Source organism: Dunckerocampus dactyliophorus, chromosome 2 (assembly GCF_027744805.1).
Source record: "Dunckerocampus dactyliophorus isolate RoL2022-P2 chromosome 2, RoL_Ddac_1.1, whole genome shotgun sequence".
NCBI lineage: Eukaryota > Metazoa > Chordata > Actinopteri > Syngnathiformes > Syngnathidae > Dunckerocampus > Dunckerocampus dactyliophorus.
The window spans coordinates 24,533,023-24,560,418 of record NC_072820.1 but is presented as its reverse complement, the minus strand read 5'-3'; the positions used below and the strand labels follow the sequence as shown (position 1 = coordinate 24,560,418).

At 37.9% G+C, this 27,396-nt stretch overlaps 1 protein-coding gene across 3 annotated transcripts; it reads left to right on the top strand.

The window, feature by feature from the left end:
* Positions 1 to 1,136: 1,136 nt before the first annotated feature.
* cnpy1 (canopy FGF signaling regulator 1) lies at positions 1,137 to 27,203 on the top strand. 3 transcript variants are annotated; one of them, XM_054769511.1, is made up of 7 exons: positions 1,172 to 1,190; positions 1,294 to 1,320; positions 1,797 to 1,905; positions 3,029 to 3,144; positions 16,931 to 17,143; positions 20,936 to 21,032; positions 24,771 to 27,203. In XM_054769511.1, exons 3-7 carry the CDS (start codon positions 1,812 to 1,814, stop codon positions 24,809 to 24,811), a joined length of 561 nt encoding a protein of 186 aa, XP_054625486.1. In that variant the 5' UTR covers positions 1,172 to 1,190; positions 1,294 to 1,320; positions 1,797 to 1,811; the 3' UTR covers positions 24,812 to 27,203. The 3 variants fall into 3 exon arrangements, with proteins under 3 accessions (XP_054625485.1, XP_054625487.1, XP_054625486.1); XM_054769510.1 differs by lacking the exon at positions 1,294 to 1,320 and having other exon boundaries at positions 1,137 to 1,190; XM_054769512.1 differs by lacking the exon at positions 1,294 to 1,320 and having other exon boundaries at positions 1,149 to 1,190; positions 1,806 to 1,905.
* The last annotated feature ends 193 nt before the right edge of the window (positions 27,204 to 27,396 follow it).

Sequence of the window (27,396 nt, the reverse complement as noted above, 5' to 3'; positions counted from 1 at the left end):
TATTTATACTCTTACTCACACATCAACCCGCATGCCTACCTCACTCATGATGCAGCCATAAATAACACAATGTGGAACACACAATGTAGCTGTACCACACAAACTATGATGCTTAAATAGACGCTTACACACTAATAACATAATTAATTCATGATAATTAATATAATTATAATTGATATATTATTGGGAACTAATTTTGTGCATTACTTCATTGGAGAGGACCCGTGCTCTCAAAGCGCTGGGGACTACAGTGCACAGCCCCCTCGCCATACAGACGTTGTTGCAGCATGAGAGGTCATCCCTGATACCATGGAAGGGAGCTCTGGGACTCTGGCGGGCCAGTCCTCTTGGATGAACGTTATGTTCAAGGACACACGGACAGCAACTGTGTCTGCAGCAATCGCACAAATATCTGATGACAATATTGAATCGGGACAACCCTTTCTGCTGTAAAATAAGGTTTAGTAACATGAAATAATGTTGCACATTTCTTATAACGCAAGACAACAAAAAGCTCATTTTGAGTACTATATACACAAACGCTGAAGCTGGAAATAAAAACCTAATAGGCTGTGTACAGTATAACGTACAAATATACTACCCAACTAGCTATGATTGTGCTTATGGACGTTAATGCAACACTTAAATGTGCAGAGACATTCTCATCAGCTATTGTTGATGTTATAGATTTAATGGTAGTATTTAATTAGCATCGTGTTATTGCTAGCTGTTTATGTTTGCTTTTACCTAATACATTTGGAGGTTGTTAATGTCTTATATTCTCAACATCTTTCGATGTGGGTCCTGATTGGTTCGCCGGGTTCGTGTTTGACTGAACGTGGCTGCACCAGAGCATGGCACGTCAAAACTCATCTCGTCGAATTAGCAGGAAGTAGGTAGTGTTAACCAGAATGTATGGTGAATACGCCTTCAAAATAAACCCCCAAATTATTTGTATCTAGCCAATGTAATGGTCATTTACGAGCAAACGTTTCTACTCAATACGATGAAATTCCTGAGGCAGAATTTTTTGGGGGGCGCTTTCGGCATCTTAACAAAGCAATTTACATCGTTCATTTTTCACGCTTCAATTTTGTTTTTTTTTGAAAGTGTACCGGAAGTTATATACTTGTAGTGTGGATTCAATGAAACCTGACGTTGCAGTCGTACAGTTTGAGAAGTTGAAACAGGTAAACGCAGCCCACATACCCATATATACATATATATCTATATATTTATACAGTTTTTATTATGCTTTTATTTCGTTACGAACAACCATTCGTCTGCTGTAAGACTCTTTTAGCTTCAGGTCCTCGCCAGGTAAGACAAGCTACGTTCGCTTCAGACAAACACGCCGAATTTCACCTTTAACTTGCTCAAACTCTGATTAAAATGGCGAAACGTATGCAATAATTACAATGCTTGGAACTGAATAGAGCTGGCTTCAATTCATTCAGTAGTCTGTCTTAAATTATGCACATATTCATTGTTTTGTCCCATAGCAACAGGTGATTCAATGACATCACCTGCGCTTCTAATGAACATTTTTAATTATGTATTATTCGGTTTATAAGCGTTACAGTCATTTTCTTTCTCAGAAAAGTATAGTGCAATATTGATTTTTCGTAACTATTGACATTAGTGTTGCTGATGTGTATGTTTTTACTGTGTATTTTGGCATGCGCACTCGTTTCCCGCAGGTCTGCAGTTTATGTGCAAATAAGTGAATGTATGGAAAACGCTGCACACTGAAGATGATTGTTGTTTTTTCACGCAGTCCAACTGATGTGTGTCAGCCTTTGTAGGTTAATATGACTCCATCGGTTGGTCGGCTGACGGTGGTGATTCTTGTTATCTTCACCTGCTGCTGCCAGGCAAAGAGGAACCAGGTGTTGTACTGCTCTGGTAAGATAGTTTGAAACGCATGAAAATTTGTCAGCAATGAAAACAGTGCAATTTGCCTGCTCTTATATTCTAATAATGTGATTTTCTTACAAGGAAGTAAGAATCATGCATTTATTTCACACATTATTTTTATTTAACAAAGGTATTGCTTATCATATATACTGTACTTACTGTACTTAGTCGGTCTGTGAAATTGTGCTTTTTTTTAGTTATTTATGTATTTGTTTGTCTTAATTTCTCAATTGTTTTTTCCCCCTTTTTAAAGGAAAATTGCACATTTTTTATTTTGCCCATCATCCACAATCCTTATGTAAGACATTAACGCACGTCTTTCTCTTTTCTGTGTGTTCTAAAGATATAAAAACAGATAAAAAAGTGACATCTCATTCCTGCACATAATGGGGCACACCTATGCCGCCTACAAAGACCGCCATTAAAACACCTCCAAAAACCTCTCACAAGGTTTTAATATACATGCTGTGGCCATGTAGTACATTCATGATAACATGTAATACTTACAGTATTTTGCCATATTTTGGTCCTTTTAAGCATTACCGGAACTTCGTTCCGGTAATGCTTAAAAGGCGTATTGATTTCGCTTAGCAACATAGAAGCGAATGCCTACACCCAGCATTAACTTTTCCAAACTCCATAATAAAAACACAGAAGCAGTGGCGGCAGCTCTGTAGCCTTACCTTTTTGTTAGTGGTCTGAGTCATTGAGACTCATTGAGAAGCTAGTTGAGAAGCTAGTCAATGTGGCGTGGCAAGGTCTCAATACGCCAGTAACCTTGTTTGATCGGCATAACAATGTTAATAATAATGATAACAATGTCGCTGTGGCTTGGTTAATATGCATGTCACATTATATGTAAATGGAGCATTGTTGGCACTTTTTGGAGTTTTTTTCAGAAGGCTTTATAGGCGGAATAAGTGTTTCCCATTACGTGCAGTAATAAGCTGTCTCTTATCTGTCTGTATAATTTCAGAACGCACAGAAAAGTCAGACATATATGTTCATGTCTCGCATAAGGATTGTGGATGATGGGCAAAACTCCAAAAAACGTGCAGTTTTCCTTCAGTGTGCACCTGTTATGATACAGTTATGTCTTTGTCATTTCCAGCGTGTCATGCAATTGTGGATGAATTAAATCACTCAATCAGCCTGGTGGACCCCAAGAAAACCATCAATGTTGGTAGCTTTAGACTCAAGCCAGATGGATCCATGAAAGACAGAAAGGTAAAATACACCCTTATACTGCATGCTCAATTATTATAAGTGAGTACAGATTCCCGAGCCAATGGTGAAAATCTGCGAGTAATTGATACGCCCGTAAAAATATCTTTTTGACACACAGCTCGCTGCTCCCTCTCCAAACCCTCCTGCAATTTCAACTCAACATTTGCAATAAAAGCGATTGTTGGAATTATTAGATTAGATTCAGCTCCAGAACCCGCCATTTCTCTCTTCTATTGCCATTGTTCACTCGTGACACAATCCGGGTTTAAGCCCTAAATGTGCCTCACGCACTTATTAAACACATTTAAAGTGTAAATTGTATTGCTGCTCACCACTGAACAAAGTGCGAAATCTCAACGCTTAAGGAAAAAACATTCAGTGAAACATCAAGACAAAACCGTAAAAGTTGTGGGGGGGTTAACAGTGGTACATGTATACTGTACGTTTTACCTGTATTGTCATGTGTTTACAAAATATTACCGACTCATGTACTTTCTGAGGGAAAAAAAACTGTAAACATTTACTTTTTGACCAAAAATCCACAAATTTGCAGGGCTTTGAATGCTGAATCACAGATTCACTGTATTTTGTTGAGCACATTTTCCAAATCTGGACACTAAATATTAAACTTGTCGTACTGTAATGAGGAAGGGTGTAAGGGTGTAAATACCACACTTTAAGGTGTGCATAGTAATTAGACAGCTTTTTGGATTTACAGTTTGAACTATGAACACTGAATAGCAAAGATTACAGTAATCGCTCGCCACTTGGCACTTTGATTTTTGCGGCTTCACTCTATCACGTTTTTTTAAAAATATATTAATAAATCATGCTGTTTTGTGGGGGCCGCACGGTGGTCTAGTGGTTAGCACGTTGGCCAACACAGTAACAGCTTGGAGATCGGGAAGATCGGGTTCGATTCTCCCTTGGGCATCTCTGTGTGGAGTTTGCATGTTCTCCCCGTGTGCGCATGGGTTTTCTCCGGGTACTCCGGACTCCTCCCACATTCCAAAAACATGCAGGTGAGGTTAATTGGCGACTCTAAATTGCCCATAGGTATGAATGTGAGTGTGAATGGTTGTTTGTCTATATGTGCCCTGCGATTGGCTGGCGACCAATCCAGGGTGTACCCCGCCTGTCGCCCGAAGTCAGCTGGGATAGGCTCCAGCATGCCCCCGCGACCCTAATGAGGATGAAGCGGTATAGAAAATGGATGGATGGATGCTGTTTTGTGGTTAATATAGCCTCTTATTAGTCAATATTCAAGTAAATTTTACATAATTCTTTAGCATAAATGAAGCATTTTCAAGCATAAGAATGGCTAAATGAAGTAAAATACAAATATAAGGCATGCAGAAGACGCATTCAAAGATGATCATGGTCATGATATGTGGTATTGTACATTGGTCACTAGGTGTCAGTAAAGTTACTGTAGTCTTTGGTGTCTTATTTTCTCTTACCTCTATGTTGGGTAATAAGTGTAAAGGTGACTATATGGGTGTTATTGTAGGTGTAGAGGGCTCTAATAATGTTAAAAAGTGTATTTTGGAATGTCAAACAGTTTTTCTATGTATGATCTAACTATGAAAATGTTCCATGTATTAATAAGGAATACTACTTTCTTTCTTTCTGTCTTTCTTTTTTGGAAGAGTCTTACTGACTGGGATTATGATGATTTCCTCCCTCTTTTAATCAGCTGTGTAATGACCTCCTCAACTTGTTTGCGATTAAACAAAAAACAAAACAAAAACATGACAAAAATGCGATAAACAACACTGCCCAACACAATAAACAAATTTAAGAAACACCCAAATGTCAGAATAAATATCCCTCATCTCTCGAACTTTGTCATATAAAGCTTGCTTCCCCGACCATCTTTGTCACAAAGGCTCACACTACTTTGTAGCAGACAGCGTTTTAAACTTACCGAGAGGACTTTTCGCCTGTGTACTGTTTTTGCTGCACATTAACAAACAAAGCCGCCATTGTTGGCTTTGAAGGATGCTGCTGCTGCTCTTTTGCTCTCCAATATTGCTACTGCATTCCCGCCAGCCACAGCAGTTTGGGACAAGACCCAATGGAACCTCGAGCTAGTGGGACAACTTTGACAAGCAAGTTGTTTGGTAGATTGGCGTGAGGATTTTCAAATGTTTAAAGGACATTGTTATTGTATTTGACTGAACAGTTTATGTATGCCTGTTTTGTGCTATCTACAGTGCCCTCCAGAAGTTTTGGAACAGTGACATGAATTTCTTTGAACATACCTATTTTTCATGTGAGCAAAAACATTTGACAGATGTTTTGTCGGCCAGGTGTGTCCTATTGCATTGCTTATTCAATCAATAAATAGCACCTAATGCCTTCGCTCAGTTTCAGATTTGGTAGGATAGGTTTTGCCTGTGCAAACTACATTTTGAGGTGAAAACAACATGAAAACCAGGGAGCTGTTTATGAGTGGAAAAACAAGCAATTGTAAATCTGACTGAAGATGAAAAAACAATCAGAACCATTGCACCAACATCCATGGAACACCATGAGGCATAATGGCAATACACAGACAGACTGGGGGGGAAGGATACACTGCCGTCATCCTCACAAGTGGAATTGATTTCTCTTGTTAGTATTTTGTGCGGGCGTGCGTGTGAGCGTATGCAAGGTGATGGATTCCGATTATTTGTTGCTAGCCTACTGAGGTCACGTCCCACTGGAGCGTGGATATCCCTTATTGCCCAGGGACCAGACTATCATAAGGTGTCCAGCTCTGGTATTGATTCCCCAGGATTAGTCTGTATAGACTGTCGGTGATATCTGCACTGATTAGTTGGGACAAGTGAGAAAATGGGTACTGGGTAAATGTGTGAAGGCAGCACATGTTAAGGATTTGATTTATTTATTTCATGAATCAGATTTGTCACCAGAGAAAGGAAGTTTGGTTCACTTTGGGATGAGCTCCTTCTCAGTCCTCCACAATCCTCCACCTGTCGTTTAGTCCATCAAATGTTACTGAGCCACATAAGAAGCCAAACCTTGATCCCATGCCCTCCTGGCTCCCTCCTTTTCAGCAGCTTTTGACCTAGTGTGAATCAGAGAGGGAGGGATGTCACAGCTTAGATGCCATCAGCGAGGAGGATTTGCCGGTTTTAAGTCCCTGCTCTTTGGCCCTCCTCACAGTAGGACTTCCTGGGGGCAAGGGGGCTGCTCTGTGGCACAAAAGTTAAACCTGCCTGCTGTAACAATGACACATTTAAGATCTCCAAAGACATTGAACTTTGCAAGTAGGAAAGCAAGCTGGTCTCTTAGTGATGGCTGGGAAGTCATGCATTGAGAATGAGAAGATGCACAATGATGGTCTTACACACTGACACATAATATCAGGGTGCAGGAATGTGTTTTCAGCTGGAGAGTAAGCAGTTTTTCCACGGCACTTTGCAAGGATTTTCACAACAATAGTTAATGGTTTTCTGACAGAATTTGATTTTTTCTGGCAATTGTAATATAGATATATTATATGTATTTACAAGACTTTGGTTATATCTATCTGCCTCAAGTCAGGAGGCATGTTTTCACAGTCGTAATTCACCATTCATGGCCTCGCAAATTTGCTGATTTTTGGTCAAAACATTTTCAATTTTGTTTTCTGTGAAAATAGGCCATCTTTTGCACAGAAAACACATCTCATGCATCATAAGTTGGTAATCATTTATAAATAATAAATTGTTTATAAATGATAAATCATTTATAAATACATGATAATCCAGGCACAATGGTTTCACTCCTCTAAGTATCTGGAGTATAAGTGGCATCAGTCAAAAAATGCATTATGAAGAGGAAAAAAAAACATAAGTTGCACTTATGTTGACTCTGTGTCAAATTTAGCGGTATTTATGATGGCGCTATCACGCCAGGAAGTTTTGTTTTTTTGTTTTCCCCCAAGGAGTGTCATGACCCCGCTCCTAACATTAAATAAAGTAAAGAGACAAAGACCAAACCAGAGGGAGGGATCAATGTTACACCAACAAGGACATAATAAAAACATACCTGTTTAATGTCAGAATGTTCGGGAAGAAGACACTTTTATTACGTGACACGACGCCTGGACTCATCCCACACAGCTTTTTATTCGAACACCATTCATTTTTGTATTCGCAAATGAATAAAAGTAGACTGAAAATTATACATGTGTATTTAATAAGTCAGTGGCTGAGACAGCAGCTACAGTCTCCAAGGTAGACATAATTTGTTACCTAATTTAACAACACTGTTGTCTAAAATAGCATATTTTTCAATCCACACAGGTATATTATTATTATATATGCACATTACTTACAGACAAAAGAGAATTAGACAGTAGGGATGTCCCGATCCGGGCCACACGGTGGCCTAGTAGTTAGCATGTTGGCCACACTGTCAGGAGATCGGGAAGACCTGGGTTCGAATTTCCGTTGGGCATGTCTGTGTGGAGTTTGCATGTTCTCCCCGTGCATGGGCTTTCTCCAGGTACTCTGGTTTCCTCCCACATTCCAAAAACATGCAAAACATGTTAGGTTAATTGGCGACTCTAAATTGTCCATAAGTGTGAATGTGAATGTGAATGGTTGTTTGTCTATATGTGCCCTGCGATTGACTGGCGACCAGTCCGGGGTGTGGGATGGGCTCCAGCATACCTGCTACCCTGGTGAGGATAAGCGGCATAGACAATGGATAGATGGATGTCCCGATACACATTTTTTGGCTTTCGAGTCGATCCGTTTTTTTTTGTAGTCTTGCCAAGCCAATCCGATCCAATCCAGTACCAATCTTTTTTTGTTTGTTTTTTTTAATAATTATCAGCTTTTGTTACAAACATGAATTTGTGGAATTGAATATGGTTATGAAAATTCTTCTCTTCAAAGCATTCAAAATAAAGCAACCAAAGTATTGCTGAATGTACTTTTTTATTACACAGCATGACCAACAGTATTGTTTGGCTTTTGTAACAAACCTCTGTGAGTCAGGTCCCTAATCCAATAAAAGTCCATCCAATAAAAGATAAAATTGGAAAAAATGGGCATGCAAAATACTTTTAGGGTACGACTAATTTGACATGGTTATAGATCAATTTGTCGTGTGATTTAGAATATATTACTGTATTTTTTTTTTTAACAAACTCCCTTAGGGCTGTATGAAATCTGTTTTATGTTGTGCTACATTCTGTTTGTTCCATTTTTATTTTTTTCAGAAATCAGTTTTACTCTTCCACTTAGTTTACCAGCATATAGTGTGTGCTATTTGGGTTTGTGAATGAAATGCAAAAATCCTTCCGTTTATTGATGCAATACATCATGAGCCCTTTTTGTCCAGTAATTGAGAAATGGATGTAGCTTAGCTAACTTTTCTAATGGGATGTCAGCCTCAGCACACATTGCTACAAAATCTTCAACAAACTGTAATGCCTGTGCTTGTGATTAAGGAAGATGTAGTCACAGATGTAATTCCAATCACATTATTAATGTAAGATATTTTAAAGACACCCTTATTTTGGTTACACAATTAGACAAATGTGACAAAGAGCGCTCTTATTTTGAAGGCCGGAATGTGTGGTGTGTGTTGAGAATGGCAAATGATGGTTGATATGCGCTTGCCACAAGAATAAACGTGCCTCCCGTCTTTTTTCACTTCACGTCGAGAATGGGCATTGTAAAATGGTCCTTACATTGAAGCAGTAAAAGACAACACGGTGGAAATATACTCATCCAGCCTGAGTCGCGCGCGCACACGTATTCATTCACGCTCCGTAACAGAGGAGTTTCCAAGGTTTTTTGCCACCGTTATGACATGTTTAGTAGTGTTTGTGCAATCCGTATTATAAGCAAACAGCGGTTAGAGCGGCACTTCCCAATGCGAACTCCCTACACGACGACGTAGCAGTCCGGGCACAGTAAGAGGAAACTACCGCTGTAGCTACGGAGCCGAATATCCAACGTCCAACATGAAACTAACTTCACCACGGTACACCGCAGACATGTCTGCATAGTGGTGTTGCCTTTTCTTCTTCTTGGGGGTGGCGTGAGTCGGGTGGCAACCAGCTTTCAGGTGCATTACTGCACCTACCATGTTGGAGTGTAGCTCAAGAGTTACAAACATGATATGGAAACCGAATTGGCTCGATCTCATGGCGGAAACCGATATTATCCAATTTTTGGGACATCCCTAACAGAAAGTATTTCAAACCAAAAAACTGTCTGGTATGCTCTATGTCATTCAATTTGTGTACCTAACTGCATCACAAGCTCAACTCAGAGAATTATCATGGCCATTAGATGTCACTAAAAATCCAACCAGCACTCCACTTTAATGTAAAGGCAGCACATTTTCAATGACCGGGAAAAAAAACAAAGCAATAACATTGGCAGTCACTCCTCAAAACTTGCAGCAAGCTGAATTATAATGAATTCGTAGGGATGAAATCTCCCGAGATTAAAAAGTGACAACATTTCTTGTTTGGAGAAAAGCAGCATCGCGAGAGCAGGGCAGCCAGAAGCAGATTGTGAACTGTGGCATCGCTACTATGAATGATAATACAGTAATATGGAAGTGGAAGTGTGCACGGCATTATTGGAAGTGCATTAAGTGCTTTAGGCACACCTGGCAGTCCACCCTACCTTGGTGTTCCTAGCATCAGCATCAGCGAGTGATGTGTGGCTGGCTGTTTTTTTCCATTAGCTGCTTGTTAATGTCCAAGCAGAACATGTAGAATTTCTACATATGATAAATTTTATTTAAGATTTGTCAGATCAACCCACGTAGATGTTTGGACTTGTCTGCACCCCTAATCACGAGTGGTTCTATTGACACTCATTGCATTTGGCTAAGCACCAACTTTCAACTACTGGTGATCATCTGCTTCATAACACACATCATACATTTCGTTTGAGTTTCATGTTGACAGTTTAGTGACATGGTTGGTATATTTAGCAAGTAATGGTGCCGCATTTAAGTGTTTTTTGTATCATGTATTTATTTGGTAATTAAGTACAAAAGATCAACAAATGTGAAATATAGGAGTGAGCTCCACCTCCATAATGCCGGGCAATGCACGTCTGAAAGCTGTAAAAATCCCTCCACAAAGCAACGCAGCCGTTGACCAACAGTGCCAAGAAGGCGCAGCTTGGATACACTCGGCTTCCTGGCAAACATGCATGGGATTCCAAAGTGTGGCACAGGGGCCATCTGTGGAACATTGTTCATTGCAGAAATAAAATGAACAAAACCCAACAAAAAATAGAGCAGAAAGGCATTATACAACTAGAAAATGCTAAAGTGTTGATACTAATAACAAATAAAAACACAAAGATTTGTCTTTAAATATATGTGTAATTTTTTTGTATTGTAAGTTGTTTTTTTTTAAATTATATTTATCAAAGAACAGCTGGAGAGCCCTGACGTAAATAGACAGAGACAAGTAGACAAGTGAAAAGCAGTGACCTGTATTATTATTATTATTATTATTATTATATATTATCATAACAGTGGTTTATTTAGTGTCAAAAGATGTTAATGTCTCTGAGCCTCAACTTGTGGGGCAATAAACATTTCAAAACGCACCTGCATTGTTTTGTGACTCAGTTAAATAAAAAAGTTTTTGTGGATCAATAAAGTTTTTTCATTGTACTGTTCTTAAAATTAATGTTAAAATCTTGTCTCATCTCGTTCTCATGGGCCCAGTCCCGTGCAGCGACTCGTCTCGTGAGTTGGATGTCTCGTGACCTGGATTGTGTTGTGAATGAACAATAGCAATTGAAGAGAGAAGGGGAGGGTTCTGGAACTAAGTCTAATATAATAATTATAATGTCACTTTTATTGCAAATGTGGTTCCGAAATCGGAGAACATCAACGTCATGCTAGCAGGAGGGTTTCCAAACATTGGCATTTTTATGGCCGTAGCTACTACTTGGGTGCATGAGGTGGTGGTCCGAGGACGTAACTCCCAGGAAAAGCGAGGATTTATTGTATTAACCCCTTTTCCACTCAGCTGACTTCTCTCTGTCCACATTCAATCCTTAGAAAATGTGTAGCATGACGAGTAAAATGTTTCAATTTGAAAGTTAAATTTCAGAGCTTTTTGTTTTGTTAGTGGTAATGGTTTGGTTTACTGGGGAGAAGCTTAAAGGGACTATATGTAGCCATTCCTCCAGCTGCCTAAAGGGCGCCGACATTTCATCCTACTGCTAGGATTATAGTGCCCTGCAGAAGTATTGGAAGAGTGAGGTCAGTTTTTATTAAAAGATGAATATGAGAACATGTGACTGACAGGTGTGTTTTGTTGCCCAGGTGTGTCCTATTATATTACTTATTCAGTCCATAAATAGCACTGATTGTCTACGCTCAGTTTCAGACTGGTAGGATAGGTTTTGCCTGTGTAGAATGCATTTAGAGGTGAAAACAACATGAAAACCAGAGAGCTGTTTATGGTTGAGGGAGCTGTCTATGAGTGAAAAAGTGGGAGAAGATGGAAAATCAATCAGAAGCATTGTAGAAACATTGGTCATAGCCACTATAACCATTTGCATTGTCCTGATGAAGAAAGAAAGCACTGGTGTACTAAGTAACAGACATGGAACAGGTACACCAAGGAAAACCTCAACCTCATAATTTAATAATTTATGATGATCCGTGTACAGATGAAATCATGGTGTAGAAGTTGTATATAAATTTCACTTTTGCATCTCACAGCAACTATGGTGCGTTCAAGGACTGCGAAACAAAATGGGAAAGCTCAACGCTTGACACTGAAGAATAGGCCTGTGACGATAACATTTTGCTTGTCGATAATTGTCCTGCAAACTGTTGATAATCGATATTAGGGACAACAGTTTTTTCTGGTTTGGAGAGTTTTTTGTTATTTTTTGAGCAATGGTCTTAAACTTTTGATTAGCTGATAAACAGCCTATTTCAATTTAATAGTTTTCAATAAATTACATATTCAAAGGGTTTTTTAAAAATGCCATTAAGATCCAAATGTGCAAAATGCAAGTTCTAGCAATTTTTCAACTGGTATTAAGATTTTGGTCAGGTCTGTATATTAATTACGAAATAATGCTGTTTCATGATCTCATGACTATATTTTAGCAAATATTACGTTTTCTTTTTTTTAATTAAGCACTTTCAAGCATAAAAATGGCTAAAAGAATTCAAATACAAATAAGACGTTCTGAAGATGCATGCAAAGATATGTAGTATTTTACATTGGTCAGTAGGTGTCAGTAATGTTACAAGCACCTTGATCACCGAAACAACAGGCTTTTATTGCAGTTTTAAATGATCTTACAACAGGCACAATAATAATAATAATAACATAATAATCTAAATAATAACACGGGCTACTGTTGTGGCCATAATCCACTCCAGCTAAAACTCAACTCTGAACCCCCGACGTCACTTCCTGTCCTCTTCTCAGGGCATTCAATCGATTGCAACTGGACTGTTCAGGTTTTCTTAGAAGACGTTTCGCTTGTCATCTGAGCAGGCTTCAGCAGTTCATGCTCAAAGACTAGGTTGGACACACACTCAGTCCTCCCGTGGTCGTGTCGAAGTGTCCTTGGACAAGATACTGAACTCCCAGTTGCTCCTGATGCTGCATCATCAATAGGTAAATGTGCTAACAGTGTCAAAGTGCTTTGAGTGCCTTGGAGGTGGAAAAGCGCTATTCAAGTGAAAGAAAGACCAGTTAGACCAGTCAGACTAGATAGGAGCTGTCCTATGAGAGGCGATACGTCTTCTAAGACAATCTGAACAGTCCAGTTGCAGTCGATTGAATGCCCAGAGAATACAATGACCTTGATGAATGAGAATATTCACAGGCATCCTGACTTTATTATTGCATTTTCATTGTTTTCTTTTCCTATTAAAATACTGGTACATAATAAAGGCAGGAAGTGAACAAACTTTCACTCATTGCTGAGTCATGGAGTAGGATGGAATCAGCTCTGCTTCTTTCTACTCCTTTTCAGACGTGGTGAATGGTGCAAGTGTAAACATGTGATGTACTTCCGTATAACTCTGTTAAGCATGTTCCAAATAAACCAAACCATTACCATTACCATGCTAATAATGCACAGCTGCCATCTAGCTTCCAGACTGCTGACATCATTTTAATGCTTTTTGATGGCCTTTTTTCCAATTATGGATATTTTGGATGTTCACTAACATTTCAGTTATTTTCCAGCCATATGCTTAGAATCTATTCATAGTAATAATAGTATTTTTGAAGTTATTATTATTATTTATTATTATTGTTGTTATAATAAGGTCTTCATTGGCTCACAGCAGCAGGACAATGAAAGTGAAAGCAACCCCCCGCCCTCGTCCACAGCAGTATAATAATGGCGCCCCGTCCAATGGGAATTGAATGGCGGATAGCATCCCTGACAAGCCTATTCTCTGGCCCAACCGATTGCCCCGATACACCCCCCCAACCCCATTCTTCAAACAACACAGTGACTGACAGCTCCCTTTCACGAGGCTGCGGCTGGCAAGGAAAGGGTTTAATTCCAAACCATTTTGTAGCATGGCATGATAATGACTCAGATACAAGCCCAAAAAGCTGCAATGGACCAACATTGTTTTGTTGCTGGGCTGTGTGTGTGTGTGTGCGTGTGTGTGTGTCTAATAGAATCAGGTTTAGATTATTACTTTGAATTAAACAGAATTATGTGGCAGTAATTGTGCCAATTGTCTAATGAATTATGATTGATTCTCAATACAGTGCCTCACTCCCACACAATTTATAAAACTCATAATTGCACATAATTACTAAGCATTACATTGTAATAATGTATTACGAGCATTAAGTATTTTTAATTTGTGTATTTTGTTTTTATTTTTTTCATTTTATTTTTTTCTACAAACTTTAAGTATACTTGTTTACTTTTCATATTTTCACATTTTGGTGCAAGTAGTATCCAAACGTGTTTTACTCAGAAATGAAAATGATCCCACAAGGCCGTTGCAAATCAAATAATTGATATTTCAATAAAGAAACATGCGATCGTCATTTAAAAAATGCTGAACAAAGTTACACCGAAGTACATCATGTCTACACATGCACTTGTTTAACACGTAGCAGGTTACCCACTTTTGTCATTGTGAAAGAGAAGGATAAAAATGTATTATACAGTTTGTAGAGAAGGTGCATGATAAATGGTACATTCATGAAATAATACAGAGTATAAGATTAAACATTGTATTTAAATACATTTTCTTTAATATAATTTTATATGTACTGTATCACTTTGAGATTCTGTGGAATTAATGTTTTTTATAAATAAAATCTATTTTTGTTTTTTGATAAAACTAACCAAAACATTGTCAAATATATCATAGATGATAGATAATATCTTATTAAATAATAAACTAGTGTGGTTCATAATTCGACCTCGTTATACCTTGTAAAAACCGTATGTTGTTAAGCCCAAATAAAACCATTACCATCAATCAAATGTTTTAATGCTTCTTGCATAGCATCATATTTTTTGGGAAAATATTATTTGTGAATTTTAAGAAGCCGTCCGTCTGAAAATAAATATTTGGCAGACATTATTTGATGGTAATATGATCCTTTGAATTAAGACATCACAGGACTGATACTATGCAATAATAATAATAATAACTTCAATAATGTCATCAAAGGCAGATGATGATTGATAGATCGCCATGGGTGCCCTATATCCCTCCTTGCTCACCCTTCAGCCTTTGCCCTCGTGCTGTACCATTCTCTTGTCCCGCTAACTTCCTTCCTCCTGAGCACAACAACGTATTCTAGCTCAAGAGTTTCTCTTCTGAATGAATCGCATGTGAAAGAGGGTGGGGTTGACCTTTCAAGACAGGCGGATTAGTTTTGTTTTTGTATATGACGTTGCTATTTGGTGAGCAGCGGAAGTGGGGTAGAAAGAGGAAATGCAAAGAGTTTTATGGAAATCGCTATTCTGTGGCACAGATGGAAATGGCAAGAAATGTCAAAAGGCTCTCTGTATTGTTGCAAAATTACATCCATGTCCACAGGAATACATATGATTTCCTCCACTCAGGTGGAGTTTTTAAAAATTCAAAAATTCCATTCAAAAGCCGTCATGCACTTTTTGTCCAATCAGAAGCCTGAAAAAGTTACCATCATAACCCCTCTGTTCGTTAATACAGTGATATATAACATGTAAACTGATGCGTGTGTTATCTTTCAAATCTGGCCAGCAACAAAACATTTGCTCATGTGTTTTATAAGTTGCTCTAGTCTACCACTGCACGCAATGAAACCAGCACTCGCACATCACTAACTTAATGACTGGTGCTCTGCAGTTAAATAAGATTTAAACTGAAAATGCCATACATTTCTTATGACACAAGCCAAAAATCTCAGTTTTTACCCATCCATCAGGGGTGGCAAATACTGTAAATTATTTATTGAGCCGATACAAAGTAAATACAACGCCAGTATTGCCAATAACGGTAGTTTGTACTTGACGTTTTTCCAAGATCCTTGAATGATTTTGTGATTTTTTTTTTTCCTTTAATTTGTTGAGCATGAAAATAAAAAAAACACAATATATATTTTTATCAACAAACATATGGAAAATAATTCAACAATATATAAATATTACGTAAGACAATGTCAACAAAGTATTACAGTTCCCTTTTATTACATATAATAGATTGGGCAAAGTAATTAAAAGAAAATATTACTATCTAAAAATTTTCAAAGCCTTGCTGTGTGCAAGAACTTATTTCCTAACTTTATAAACAATGTAACCGTATCAACAGTGTTAGTGAACATACAATAAACATTGAAGACTGACGCAAAAAACGAGGAATATCAGTCTCATCACACTAGTATTGATCAGATACTGTTGATATTTGGATTGATCTGCCCACCTCTACATCCATATGCATGATTTTTTTAAATCTTCATCCTGGCCGGAGTTTTCCAGAAGCTCGAAAACCTTTGTTTGGTGCGGACGAAAGGCTGAAATATTCGTGTTGGTGTGGACACAGCTTTAGTTTATCTGTAAAACACCCTCCATCATTCCCTTCCTCCCCCTTTGATCGCCATCCACCCATTAACCACAGTCAGCGATACGGGAGATGGCCATCCTTTGATCACTGGAGGATGTAGGGAGGGATGAATTGGACAAAAAGTAAGTCAGGGACAGAGAAGATGGGCTTCTTAGCCTTCATTGCGTTCTAATCAAACACAAGGAATTCATTCTGTTTTTTTGCTGTTACTGGTCAGAAAGATCACCCCTCTCGTTTGCCCTTTTCCTTACCCTCCCCACACCTTCCACTCCCCCACGCATCATCAGATTCACGGATACCAGGCTCCTTCCGGGGGCTGGTCAGGGCTCTGCACCTGTCTTGACCCGTCTAGACATGGCTGCTTTCTTTTTGTGTGTCCTCCGAGGGGGCACAGGAAGACGACTGCAGGGTTGGGACAGAGAGGTGGGGAGGGTATTGACATAGGTTAAAAGTCAGAGTTGGAGGGTGAGGTTTGTTAGTGCGGAAGGAGAAAACAAGGCAGGAACAGGAGGTCACAGTGCTGACCTTCTGGTGAACACGACTGACACCATGGCCCTCTGAAGGACATTGAACATTGAGGGGTTTTTTTTTTAGCCTCTTAATAATAATAATAATAATTAATAGCATAAAAGCATTTTTTGCATTTTTCTAGATTTCAGTATTACTGGATTACTTGTCCAATTCAGGACAGAAAAAGACATGAATATCTAGACTCCCATTTTTGTTTTGTCTTGCCTGCCAGGTACCCCTGGCTCGCTCCGAGACTCACCTCAGTGAGCTCTTAGATGGGGTTTGCGACCACATGAGCGACTACGCCATTCACACGGACCCCGACACCCAGCAAAAACAATACCTTAGGTTTGCACCCAGGAGCAGTGGGCCCTCTGGGGACTTCCCTGACCTGAAGAATTTCCAGTTTGATGGACCTGAAGCTCCTAATGCCTTGAAATTTGCAGTAAGTGCAACAGTTTGACTTTTTGTTTTTTGGGGGTTTATGATGGAAGTGTGCATTGTTTGTATAGCTAGTAAATGTATAGAACCAGTCTAAATAAATACAACAAAATATTTCATGTATTTATAGATGAAATCATGCATGATCTCCCAAAAATTAAATTCTTGAAGTGTCAGGAACACTATGAGAGGGAGTTTGTGTTTAGTTGTTCAAATACATTCCAGCTGTACATTTTGTACCACTGAGTCCTGTTCAGTCACAGTGAGCTGGAGCCTATCCCAGCTAACTGCAGGGAAAGGCGGACTTCACCCTGGACCGGGGCACATTCTGTATATACACACATAAGCATTCACACCGCCCCTAGGTGGGAACTGAACCCACGCTGCCTTCAGTGCACGGTCAGCCCAGTGAACGGGGGCCATTTGTAGCTCGTTTTTTTTTATTGGCCTGCGTACACTAAAGGTACCTATATGAAATATTGACCCTAATAACACTAATCATAGTATTACCACCAATAACACTCAGCTGAGATGCAGGCTGTGAAGTAGAGTAACTAAAGTTATATATTTGAATCAGTGCTGACCACATTTTTGGTGTAGGAGTCATTCTATGGCAAGGGTGTCAGGGGCAACAATAATTCCCCAACCCCCCAGTAAAACAGAAAAAACATGGAGGAAAAAAAGCAAAAATGTGAGAAAACACTGATACTAATAATAGAAATGATCAGGGATGGGTATTGTTTCCATTTTATCCGATACAGTACAATTAGATTTATGTAATAAATTCACCAATATGAAATAAAATCCACTACAAATTGGTATAAGTATCACATGAAAACCACCAGCCATACACACAACACAGGAAATGTGCAAACAAAAAAGGAGCCTGTTTGTGATGTTCAGAATTCCGTTGTTCCGTGAATGCACCTCGCTCAGCGTAACCGTGATGAGTGGATAATGACGACACTTCGTACAGTGAAATGTGTGTTCAGTGTTGCAACTGTTGGTGTAAATCAAGTTTAAAAAGACCATGAGACTGTGTTCTTCAGTCCAGACTTACAAGACGCTACCTACATGATGTCACCTACAAGAATTTGTTGCAGGTGTCTGAGTCTGCATTCATTTAAAACCCAAATGAGGCACCGATAGTCACTTGGTCTGCTTACTACCGTTAACATCGGCACCAGTGCCAGCATGGGACAGAGTTTGCCCTTCCCTGATCATAATATCAGGATTTGTATGTATAACACAAAGCTAAAATGTAGGCTGTTTTATATGCAACTTATTAATATATCTATATTGAATGAGCCTTTAAAAAAATGTACGTCAAATTGGCCAAATATGTATTATTACTAATGTACATAATTGTCTGTGTATTTGAATAATAGCTTTTTTTATGTACCAACAAATTGATGGAACACTTGTTTTGCAATGCAACCAAACATGTGGAAAACATACAGTATTATGTATAATTCCATGGTTTGGTAAGAAAAAAACATGTTTCTATATGTTGCTGCATCAAATAATATTGGCTTAAAGGGGGACTTTTGCCATTTTTTTTGTGATGTGCATCATTCCCAGGCAGGCTGTCAGTTTAACACAGATGAATTAAAGCATCCAGCCTCATCTGAGGGGTTTGTATCATACAAGTATTTATGATTTGTATGCATACAGTAGACACCGCAGTCTAAACTAACCCTTCTCATGAGAACACATGAGAAGTCTGATATATTTCAAGGTAAAACTGCATCTCAACTTTGTGATAGAGGTGAAAAGGTTTAATTGCTCTTTGCTCTATTTTTTTACCCATTTTTTCTTGTGTTTTTCTTTCCAAATATTTCAACTTTCTTCTCAACAACTTCACCAACATAATTTTCAAAAAATTACAATTTAATTTTGTTTTGTTCGATTCTCACAATATTATTCTAAATATTATTTTTCCTCATAATATTAAGAGTTTATTCTCCAAAAACTTTTTCTTTTTTTTGGTCAATATTTTTTTTCTCATAACATTACAGCTGTTTTTTTTTAAATTTCTGCTGTTTTATTTTTTTAATTTTACAACTATTTCAACTTTGTTCTTGTACATTTTCTTCTTGGAATTATGACTTTATTCCCATAATATTTTGAATTTATTCTCATACCATAACTTTTTCTGCAACCTAATTTTCCAAAAATTACAACTTCTTGTTGTTTGTTTTTTCATATTATTACTACATAAAAAACATAATTTTTATTTAATATTTTAACTTTACACTACTAAAATGATGTTATTTTTCTCCAAAATATTATGACGTAATTCTTGTAAAATTACAACTTATTCTCGGCAGATTACAACTTTTTGCTCTTAATATTTTTACTTTATTCTTGTAAAAGTACTATTTTTTTTCTCAATTAAGCTTTTTTTTAGTTGTTAAATTATATTTTTAGAATGTGCTGGCCCAACGGCCGTTTTTTGTACACCCCGTAGACCTTCTGCACCTTGTCAGTCCACAAACATTCTCTTATAATCTCATTTAAATAAACCCTAGGCTTCAGTGTGTAATTTTATAACTTTCTATGCACTATAGAATTTGTGCTTTTCATGACTGCAGACCTTAAAATCGTTGAATCACAGTTCCGCAGAAGAAAATATACTTATTATTTAGACTTGTTTGAAACAGAGATTTGTAGTTTTTGTCATGTTGTAGTCTTCCGGAATCTCTGTCATGAGACATGATAAGCATATTTTAAAACACATGACACATAATGTGTTTAATGTTAATGTTACTTTCAAGTTTTAAGTCCCGAAAGTGTCTTTAACTGACCTTTGTTTCATCCATTTGTGTTTTGTACATGCACTTTACAGGGCAGCAGTTTAACCCATAAGAAGCCATTTGTGTTTAAAGTCAAATGGATATAGCACATAGTGATGGGTTTTTTTGTAAAATACGACTAATTGATCAAGTGTGATGTTACATGTGTTACATTCTTCATGCTGTGTTCTTAACTTCATACGTTTTTATGTAGCACGAATGTACTTTAAATCGATCGAAAAACTTTTATTGATCGAACAAAGAGCATACATTCATTGAAAATCATGGAAAGAGCGACATTTATTGGGCGCCTTATTAGCATCTTTGCTATTGTGACAAATACGCCATGTCAGGCTTTCCATAGCAATTTTAAGGCTAAAAATGTGCGATATTACATACAGTAGGTTCCATGTTCATGCTGAATGTATTAACTTGACACTTTTTTGAGAGTATAAATCCATTTTAAATTGAACAAAGAACACATACTGTATAGGAAATCAATGAAAGAGTGATAGTGATATTTTCCTATCTTTTTTTCTATGGATTCGTTGAAGAGATGTAAGAAGAGTTGAATTGTAATATTTGACAGCCTATTACCGCATTACAATTGTTAAATGGCTTTAAAATGAGCTTTCATGGCATATAATAAGCTTTAGCTTATGTGACACACTGCCATTTTGGGGATAGTCACATGACAACCATTCAAATGTTTCCTATATGTCATTTAGGGACTTGAGTTCAATTCAAGCACAAAGCTGTATCGGACACTTTTAAAGTGCCACTATGGACCATAACAGTTGTTTTATCAAAGATAATGTGAGGATTTTGCTGAATCAGAAGCATATTGACAAAGTGGGCACACTGTTGAACAACAAGCAGTGGGGGGGGGGTGGCCACCACCCTGCAAACAGCGCACGCACCATTGTATAAAAAAATGTGTGTCTACGCATGGCTGTTTTCTCCAGGCCAAATATTTCCTCTCTGAAATGTTTTTCTCTCAGTGTGAAAGCATCGTAGAGGATCTGGAGGATGATATCATTGCTCTTTTCAGTCAGCAGACAGAGGACGCACACGAGGAGTTATGCAACAACATTTCAGGTAGCAAAGCTTCTTCACACATTTCATCACAGTTCATCGGTATGTAACAAGACATGTTACAACATACTCATGTATATATTACTGGCTGTATATGCATGTATATTCTGTACCACAATTATTGTATTTTTTTTTTCTAACCCATTACTCAACATGCAACTACTTCCACAAATTGCTCAACCAATTCAAAGCATCCAATATGAAAACATTTAGGACATTCAGACTAACAATTTTCCACATCCCAAATATTCCCACATTTCTTGAAATGACACAAATGTCCTTTTGACCTTAAAGGAAAACTGCATTTTTTTTTTTATTTTTACCCATCATCCACAATCTTTATGTGAAACATGGACACACATTTCTTTCCCTTTTCAGTTAGCATGAGGGAGCTAACAATGCACGTAATGGGATACAACTATAAAGCCCTCTAAAAAACATCTAACAACGTTTTATGGTTTTATGTACATGCCCTGATCATGCATTAACAGATACATTCATGTTAACATGTAATACAGTATTTTGCCGTATTTTGATCATTTGGCAGTGGCTTGAGGCGTTGAGTGACGATGACTAGCGAGGCGTTGTGTTACTTCGGCAGAAAAATATAGTTCTTTGTGTATAGTTCGTGCAACAGGAACAATCGCTGTAGCGTGGTTAATATACAGGTCAGCTATGTAAATGGAACATTGTTGACAGGTTTTTTTAGGGCTTTATAGTTGAAATAGGTCAGTCCTGTTACGTGCATTGTTAGCTCCCACATGCTAACTCATTTTCTCTCTTTAGAATGCACAGAAAAGGGAAAAACGTGGTCATGTTTCACCTAATGATTGTGGATGATGGGCAAAATTCCCAAACAGTGCAGTTTTCCTTTAAGAATTCTTACTACTTACACATTTCTCAACCGATTCTATATATTGTATATATTTTGCACATTCCAAAAAAATGGCACATTGTCCTCCACATTCCAATTGAAAATGAATGAACATTTTTTCATGTACCATATTTTTCAACCGATTCAAACCATTCCGATGTCCACGTTACAGTTCATTCAGCAGATTCAGGTTGATGTACTTTCCACATTCCAAAAACTCACACTGTTCCTGAAATTACACATTTTCCATAATGCAAATGCACTTTCACCTTAAAAATTCTTCCACCCCAACCTCCACACATTACAGTTCCTCAAACATTCAGGTGATGTGTTTTTTACATTTTTAAAAAAGTTCCCCAGTATTCCATGTTTTCCGGACAAAAAAATTCTCATTAAACATGCCATTTTTCCACATTTCTCAACCATTTCTCAAACCATTCCAGCATCAAAAAATTCTGGATAACAATTTTTGACATCCCAAAAAATCCCACATTTCCCTGAATTTCCCTTTTTCCTAACACAAATGCCCTTTGATCTTAAGAATTCTTACTATTTCTATATTTCCCAAAAGATTTCAAACCATTCCATCACCAGCTCATTCGGAACACGATGGCTATATACAGAAACATTTTAAGACCAGTTGAAAAATTACAAATCATACATTTTGCAATGCTGGATCTTAGGAGGTTCTAAGTAGAGCTTCAAAATGAAAAGAAGAAATGGGAGTGAAACCAAAAACACTTTGGAGTATGCAATTCATTGCAAACAAGCACTAAAGTGAAATAGGCTGTTTATCAGACCACAGCCTTTAAATGCCAAAATCTTGGCGAAAATGTGGGTTCAATGTCATTTTCAGCCAGGTATTCACACGGTCATGGTCTTGATGGCATAGCCAAAAAAGCTTTCTCTCTTTTGAACGCTGTCAGACTGTTGAGCTGCATAAGTAAGTCCTCAGCTGATGAAAAGTTTAATAACATAGCTAAAAAAAAAAAGCTGAAAGGCCCATAAAATAGAAATAAAATGTTTAAAAAAGGACTTAGTAATGAGTAGCAGTGTCATTCTTGTTAATCACCTGAAAAATTGGTTTGGGCATGCTTGATGCCAGTGTTTCCAGGAGGCTAGTGGGAATGTTGCTCCAGGTGGTGAAGATGGACATCCACTGTCTGGAACTGATGTTCATTTTTAAACTTGGCTTGCCATCCATCTGCAAATGTTCTCTATTTCATTGAGACCAACGGAACACACAGGATGGTCCAAAAGAGTGAGGTTATTCTCCCTGAAGAAGTCCTTTTGTCAGGCTAGCATTGTGAACCGAAGCGTTGTCCTGTTGGAAAAACGCTCATTACCTCACCGACGAGGGCCTTCAGTCGTGAGGGATGCCCCCTGCAACATCTCCACATAGCCGGCTGCCGTTTGACTCGCCTTTACAACTTCAAGCTCCATTGCTCCATTGAAGGAAAAAGCACCCCAGATCACGATGGCGCACCGTCCGCTGTGCCGTGCGGAAAACATCGCATGTGGGATTTTTTGTCATGCCAGAAACTTTGGAAGCCATCAGGAACGTCAAGGTTAATTTTTTTCTCATCAGAGAGTACAGCGTTTTTTCACTTCTCCTCAATGTCCCTTGTTTGGTGCGTTTGTGTCATTTCCAAACGGGCAAATTTGTGGCGTTAAAGGAAATAAGGCTTTTTTTTCTTCTTAAAAGCCTTCACTCACAGACATTTGACGGTTATATTGGACTCCACTTGGCACCAGTAACAATCTTAATTTGAGCTGAGGATCATTCCGCGTCTTGACAGACAGCCTATCGGATCCTCCGGCTCAGTGGTGACATTTTTTTGGGCCTACCACTTCACTTATTTTGTTCCATTGACTGTCTTACTGGCGTCCAACCTTAGTAGCAATGGCACGCTGCGAGAGGCCTTCCTTATACAGCTCAACAATCCGATTTTGGCTGCTTTAAAGGCTGCGGTCTTAAACATTTGATCAGCTGATGAACAGCCTATTTCACATCAATGCTTGTTTGCAATAAATTGCTTACTCAAAAAGTTTTTGTCTCACTCCAATTTCTTCTTTTTGTATTTTCAAGCTTTACTTAGAGCCTCCTTAAACATCCAGCAGTACATATTCATAATTTCCCAGTTTCCCCAACAACATTTCCATTGAAAATGAATGGACATTTCACAAAAGTTCCACATTTCTCAACCGATTCAAACCATTCCAATATCCCAACTTTAATCTCATTCAGGAAATTTTTTTTCCGTAATTTTGTACATTAATTTCCTTTGATCTTAAGAATTCGGTCATGTTTCTTAACTGATCAAAGCATTCCAACTTTCAGCTCATTCAAAAAATTCAGGCCATCTGTTTTCGCCATTCCAAAAATTTGGTGGTGACCCCATAATTTCAGACATTTCCTACATTTCTCACCCCATTCAAACCATTCCAGTATCAAACATTCATGCTACCACTCTTCCACAATCCCAAAAGTCCCACTTTTGCTGTGCCTTTCAGTTCTGTTTCATCTCATCAGCATTCACACACTATTTCCACACAAACTGCCATGTCTGGCAAGGTTTACAATTGTCAAAGATGAATTAATGAAGAGACTACCAGAATACATGCATGTAAACATAATTAGTAGGATAAAGCACATATCAAATTACATTTCAGGATATTTGTGGTGGAGTTCAATCTAAGTGTCAAATATTTAAGCCGAATTGTGTGAAAGCTGCTCACACCGCTGAAGTACAATTTACTCATGTATGTAGAAGTCCTGATTTACATGTGATTCTACTATATTAAAAAAACATACATAATCCTAATATTGCATCTTAAAACCATTTTGTTTCTTCTTTTTGTTTCAGACTACTGTAAAGGCACCAGTCACACAAATGAAGAGTTATAGATTGTTTTTACATACAAAAAGTGGGATCAACTTTTTTTTTATTTTTAAAGTTTGTGACACACACGTAATAAAAATCAAGTCAACAAATAAGTGGGATTTATGATTTATAAAGTATTCATAGCGCTTCATTTTTTTCACCTTTTTTGACAGCTATATTGAAAAATAATCCTCAGAATTCCCAATAATGACGGCAAAATAGTTTTTTCTCGTGAAGTTTAAAAAGTTAAAAATAACCAGTTTGCATGTGCGTAAGTATTCACAGCCTTTGCTCAATAGTTGGTTAATGAACCTTTGGCAGCGAGGACGGAGGATTAAACAACAAAGATAAAAATGTAACATTGTTCAGACGAAAGGTGGGCTGTGATCCATATTTGGGAAATTTAGAGAAACGGTCTCACAGTTTGTCCGCTGACCGCCATCAGCATAGTAACTAATAAAGATTATGATTCCTGTGAATCTCATCTCATCCGCACAGTCAAAGCCGCTATTACCAGTACCAAACGCAAAGGAGATGGAGGAGAAACGAATGCGGAAACATTCTGTGAGGTTGCACTGTGGTCATGTTAGCTGTCTGGATCTAAAACTAACTGGTATGGAAATGCAAACGTCACAATCTGGAGAGTATCTGAAGAGAGGAGGGCACCAAAATCCCCCTTGAGATGTGCTTCGGGGATGTTCAATAAGATTTGACTTCATGAACTAGACGAGGGGTGTTCAAACTTTTTCTCAGCGAGGGCCACATAGTGAACAATGAAAGAATGTAAAGGACCACTTTGATATTTTGTAAAGCAACATGAGAAGCTAAGAATTTATATATATTTCAAGAAAAAACTGCGTCTCAGCTTTGTGATGTAGGTGACAAGGCATATTAATATGAACTTCACTCTTTGCTCCCCCATTTTTGCTGTTTTTTAAAATTCTCCAAATATTGCAACTTTCTTCTTGAAGAATCGTCATAAATTTTCTTCTCGTAACATTGTAGGATTTTATTCCCATAATATTTTGACTTTATTCCCTTTATGACTTTTCCCCAACCTAATTTGACAAAAATTAGAAAAACATTTTTTTTTGGTGTTGTTTTTCTCCTATTACGACTTTACGAAAAAACAGCCATGGGCCGCAAATGGCCCCCGGGCCGCCGCACCATGTACAATACCTTCGCATCTTGGATTAGAACCTCCTGGCCTCAGCCAGAACAACGAAGATGGGGATGGGTCTTCCAGCAGGACAATGAAGCAAACCTAAGGCCAAGTCAACAGAGGAGTGGCTCAAAAAGAAGTGCATTAAGATCCTGGAGTGGCCTAGCCAGCCTCCTGACCGTAACCCCATTGAACTTCTATGGAGAGAACTGAAACGTTGAGTTGCCAATTGATGGCCTCAAAACCTTCACAATTTGGAGAGTATCTGTAAAGAGTCAAGAAATAAAATGTTATGTATTATTAGGTAAATGAGGTAAATGATTGAATTCTAACATCAGTCCATCAATATGAAGGTAATGTAAGATAGCAGGATTGTAAGGCAAGCGCTTGGGACGTCGTTCACCACAGGGGGCGCCACAAATTTTTTTAACATTTGATTTGATTTCTTTTATTAACCCAGTTAATAAAAGGACTGCACATGACAATACCTAAAAAAAAATCCCCAAAAAATCAATCTGATTATAGGAAATTAAACATATATTCAAGAAGAAGACAGGATGAACGAAGCTATTGGAGCTACAAACTAGTCATGTTGCCAGGTGCATCTCAATCCCGCAACTCAAACATCAATAAAATGCTGCATAAATTCGCTTGTTTGTAAAATGTTTTGTGGTCGCTGAAATGCTACTTGCTTTGAATGAAAGCCTTGATTTTTGATTGAGAAATAAACTATCAGACCAATTTATTTGGTGTTGGTTGATGTTTATATTTTGCTAACAGCCACTCAGCTGCTGGAGCAACACAACATCTCATTAGCATAAGCATATAGTTATTAACATAAGTCAACGTAAACAACAAGCCCAGCACACACACACACACACACACACACACTTTCATGTACAGTCATGCTAGGACCCAAAGATTCTCTTTGTGTCACTGCCTGTCTGGAAATGTTAGCACGCTCGGCTTCCACTGGTGACAGATCAATGCTGACAAAAGTGCTGAGTGGATAGAAGGTGACAGAAAAGCCTCACAGTCGTTGCCTACGTCATTTCCTTCAAAGCATTCGCTAATGAGCCAGCATTTAACTTTAACCATGTCATGTGTATTATGCAGGGTGTCCTCAAAGTCTGAACACAGAATACTCTTGCACAAAAAAAGGTTTATTTAATAATAATAATAAATAATTAATCAGACGTTAAAACAAACATTTAATAATAAATTTATTTAATTTATATAATACAAATATGTTTAAAATTACAAGAAAAAGAAAGAAAGAAAATATGTATTTATATTGTACAGTACACTTATGCACTTATGCCTTTGTGCCCACACTTAAGGGAGAGCCTATTTATTGAATTAATAATTAACAATATAAAATATATTAAATAATACATTATTTTACGAAATATATAGTTAAAAGTAAATCATAAAAAATAATTTGAT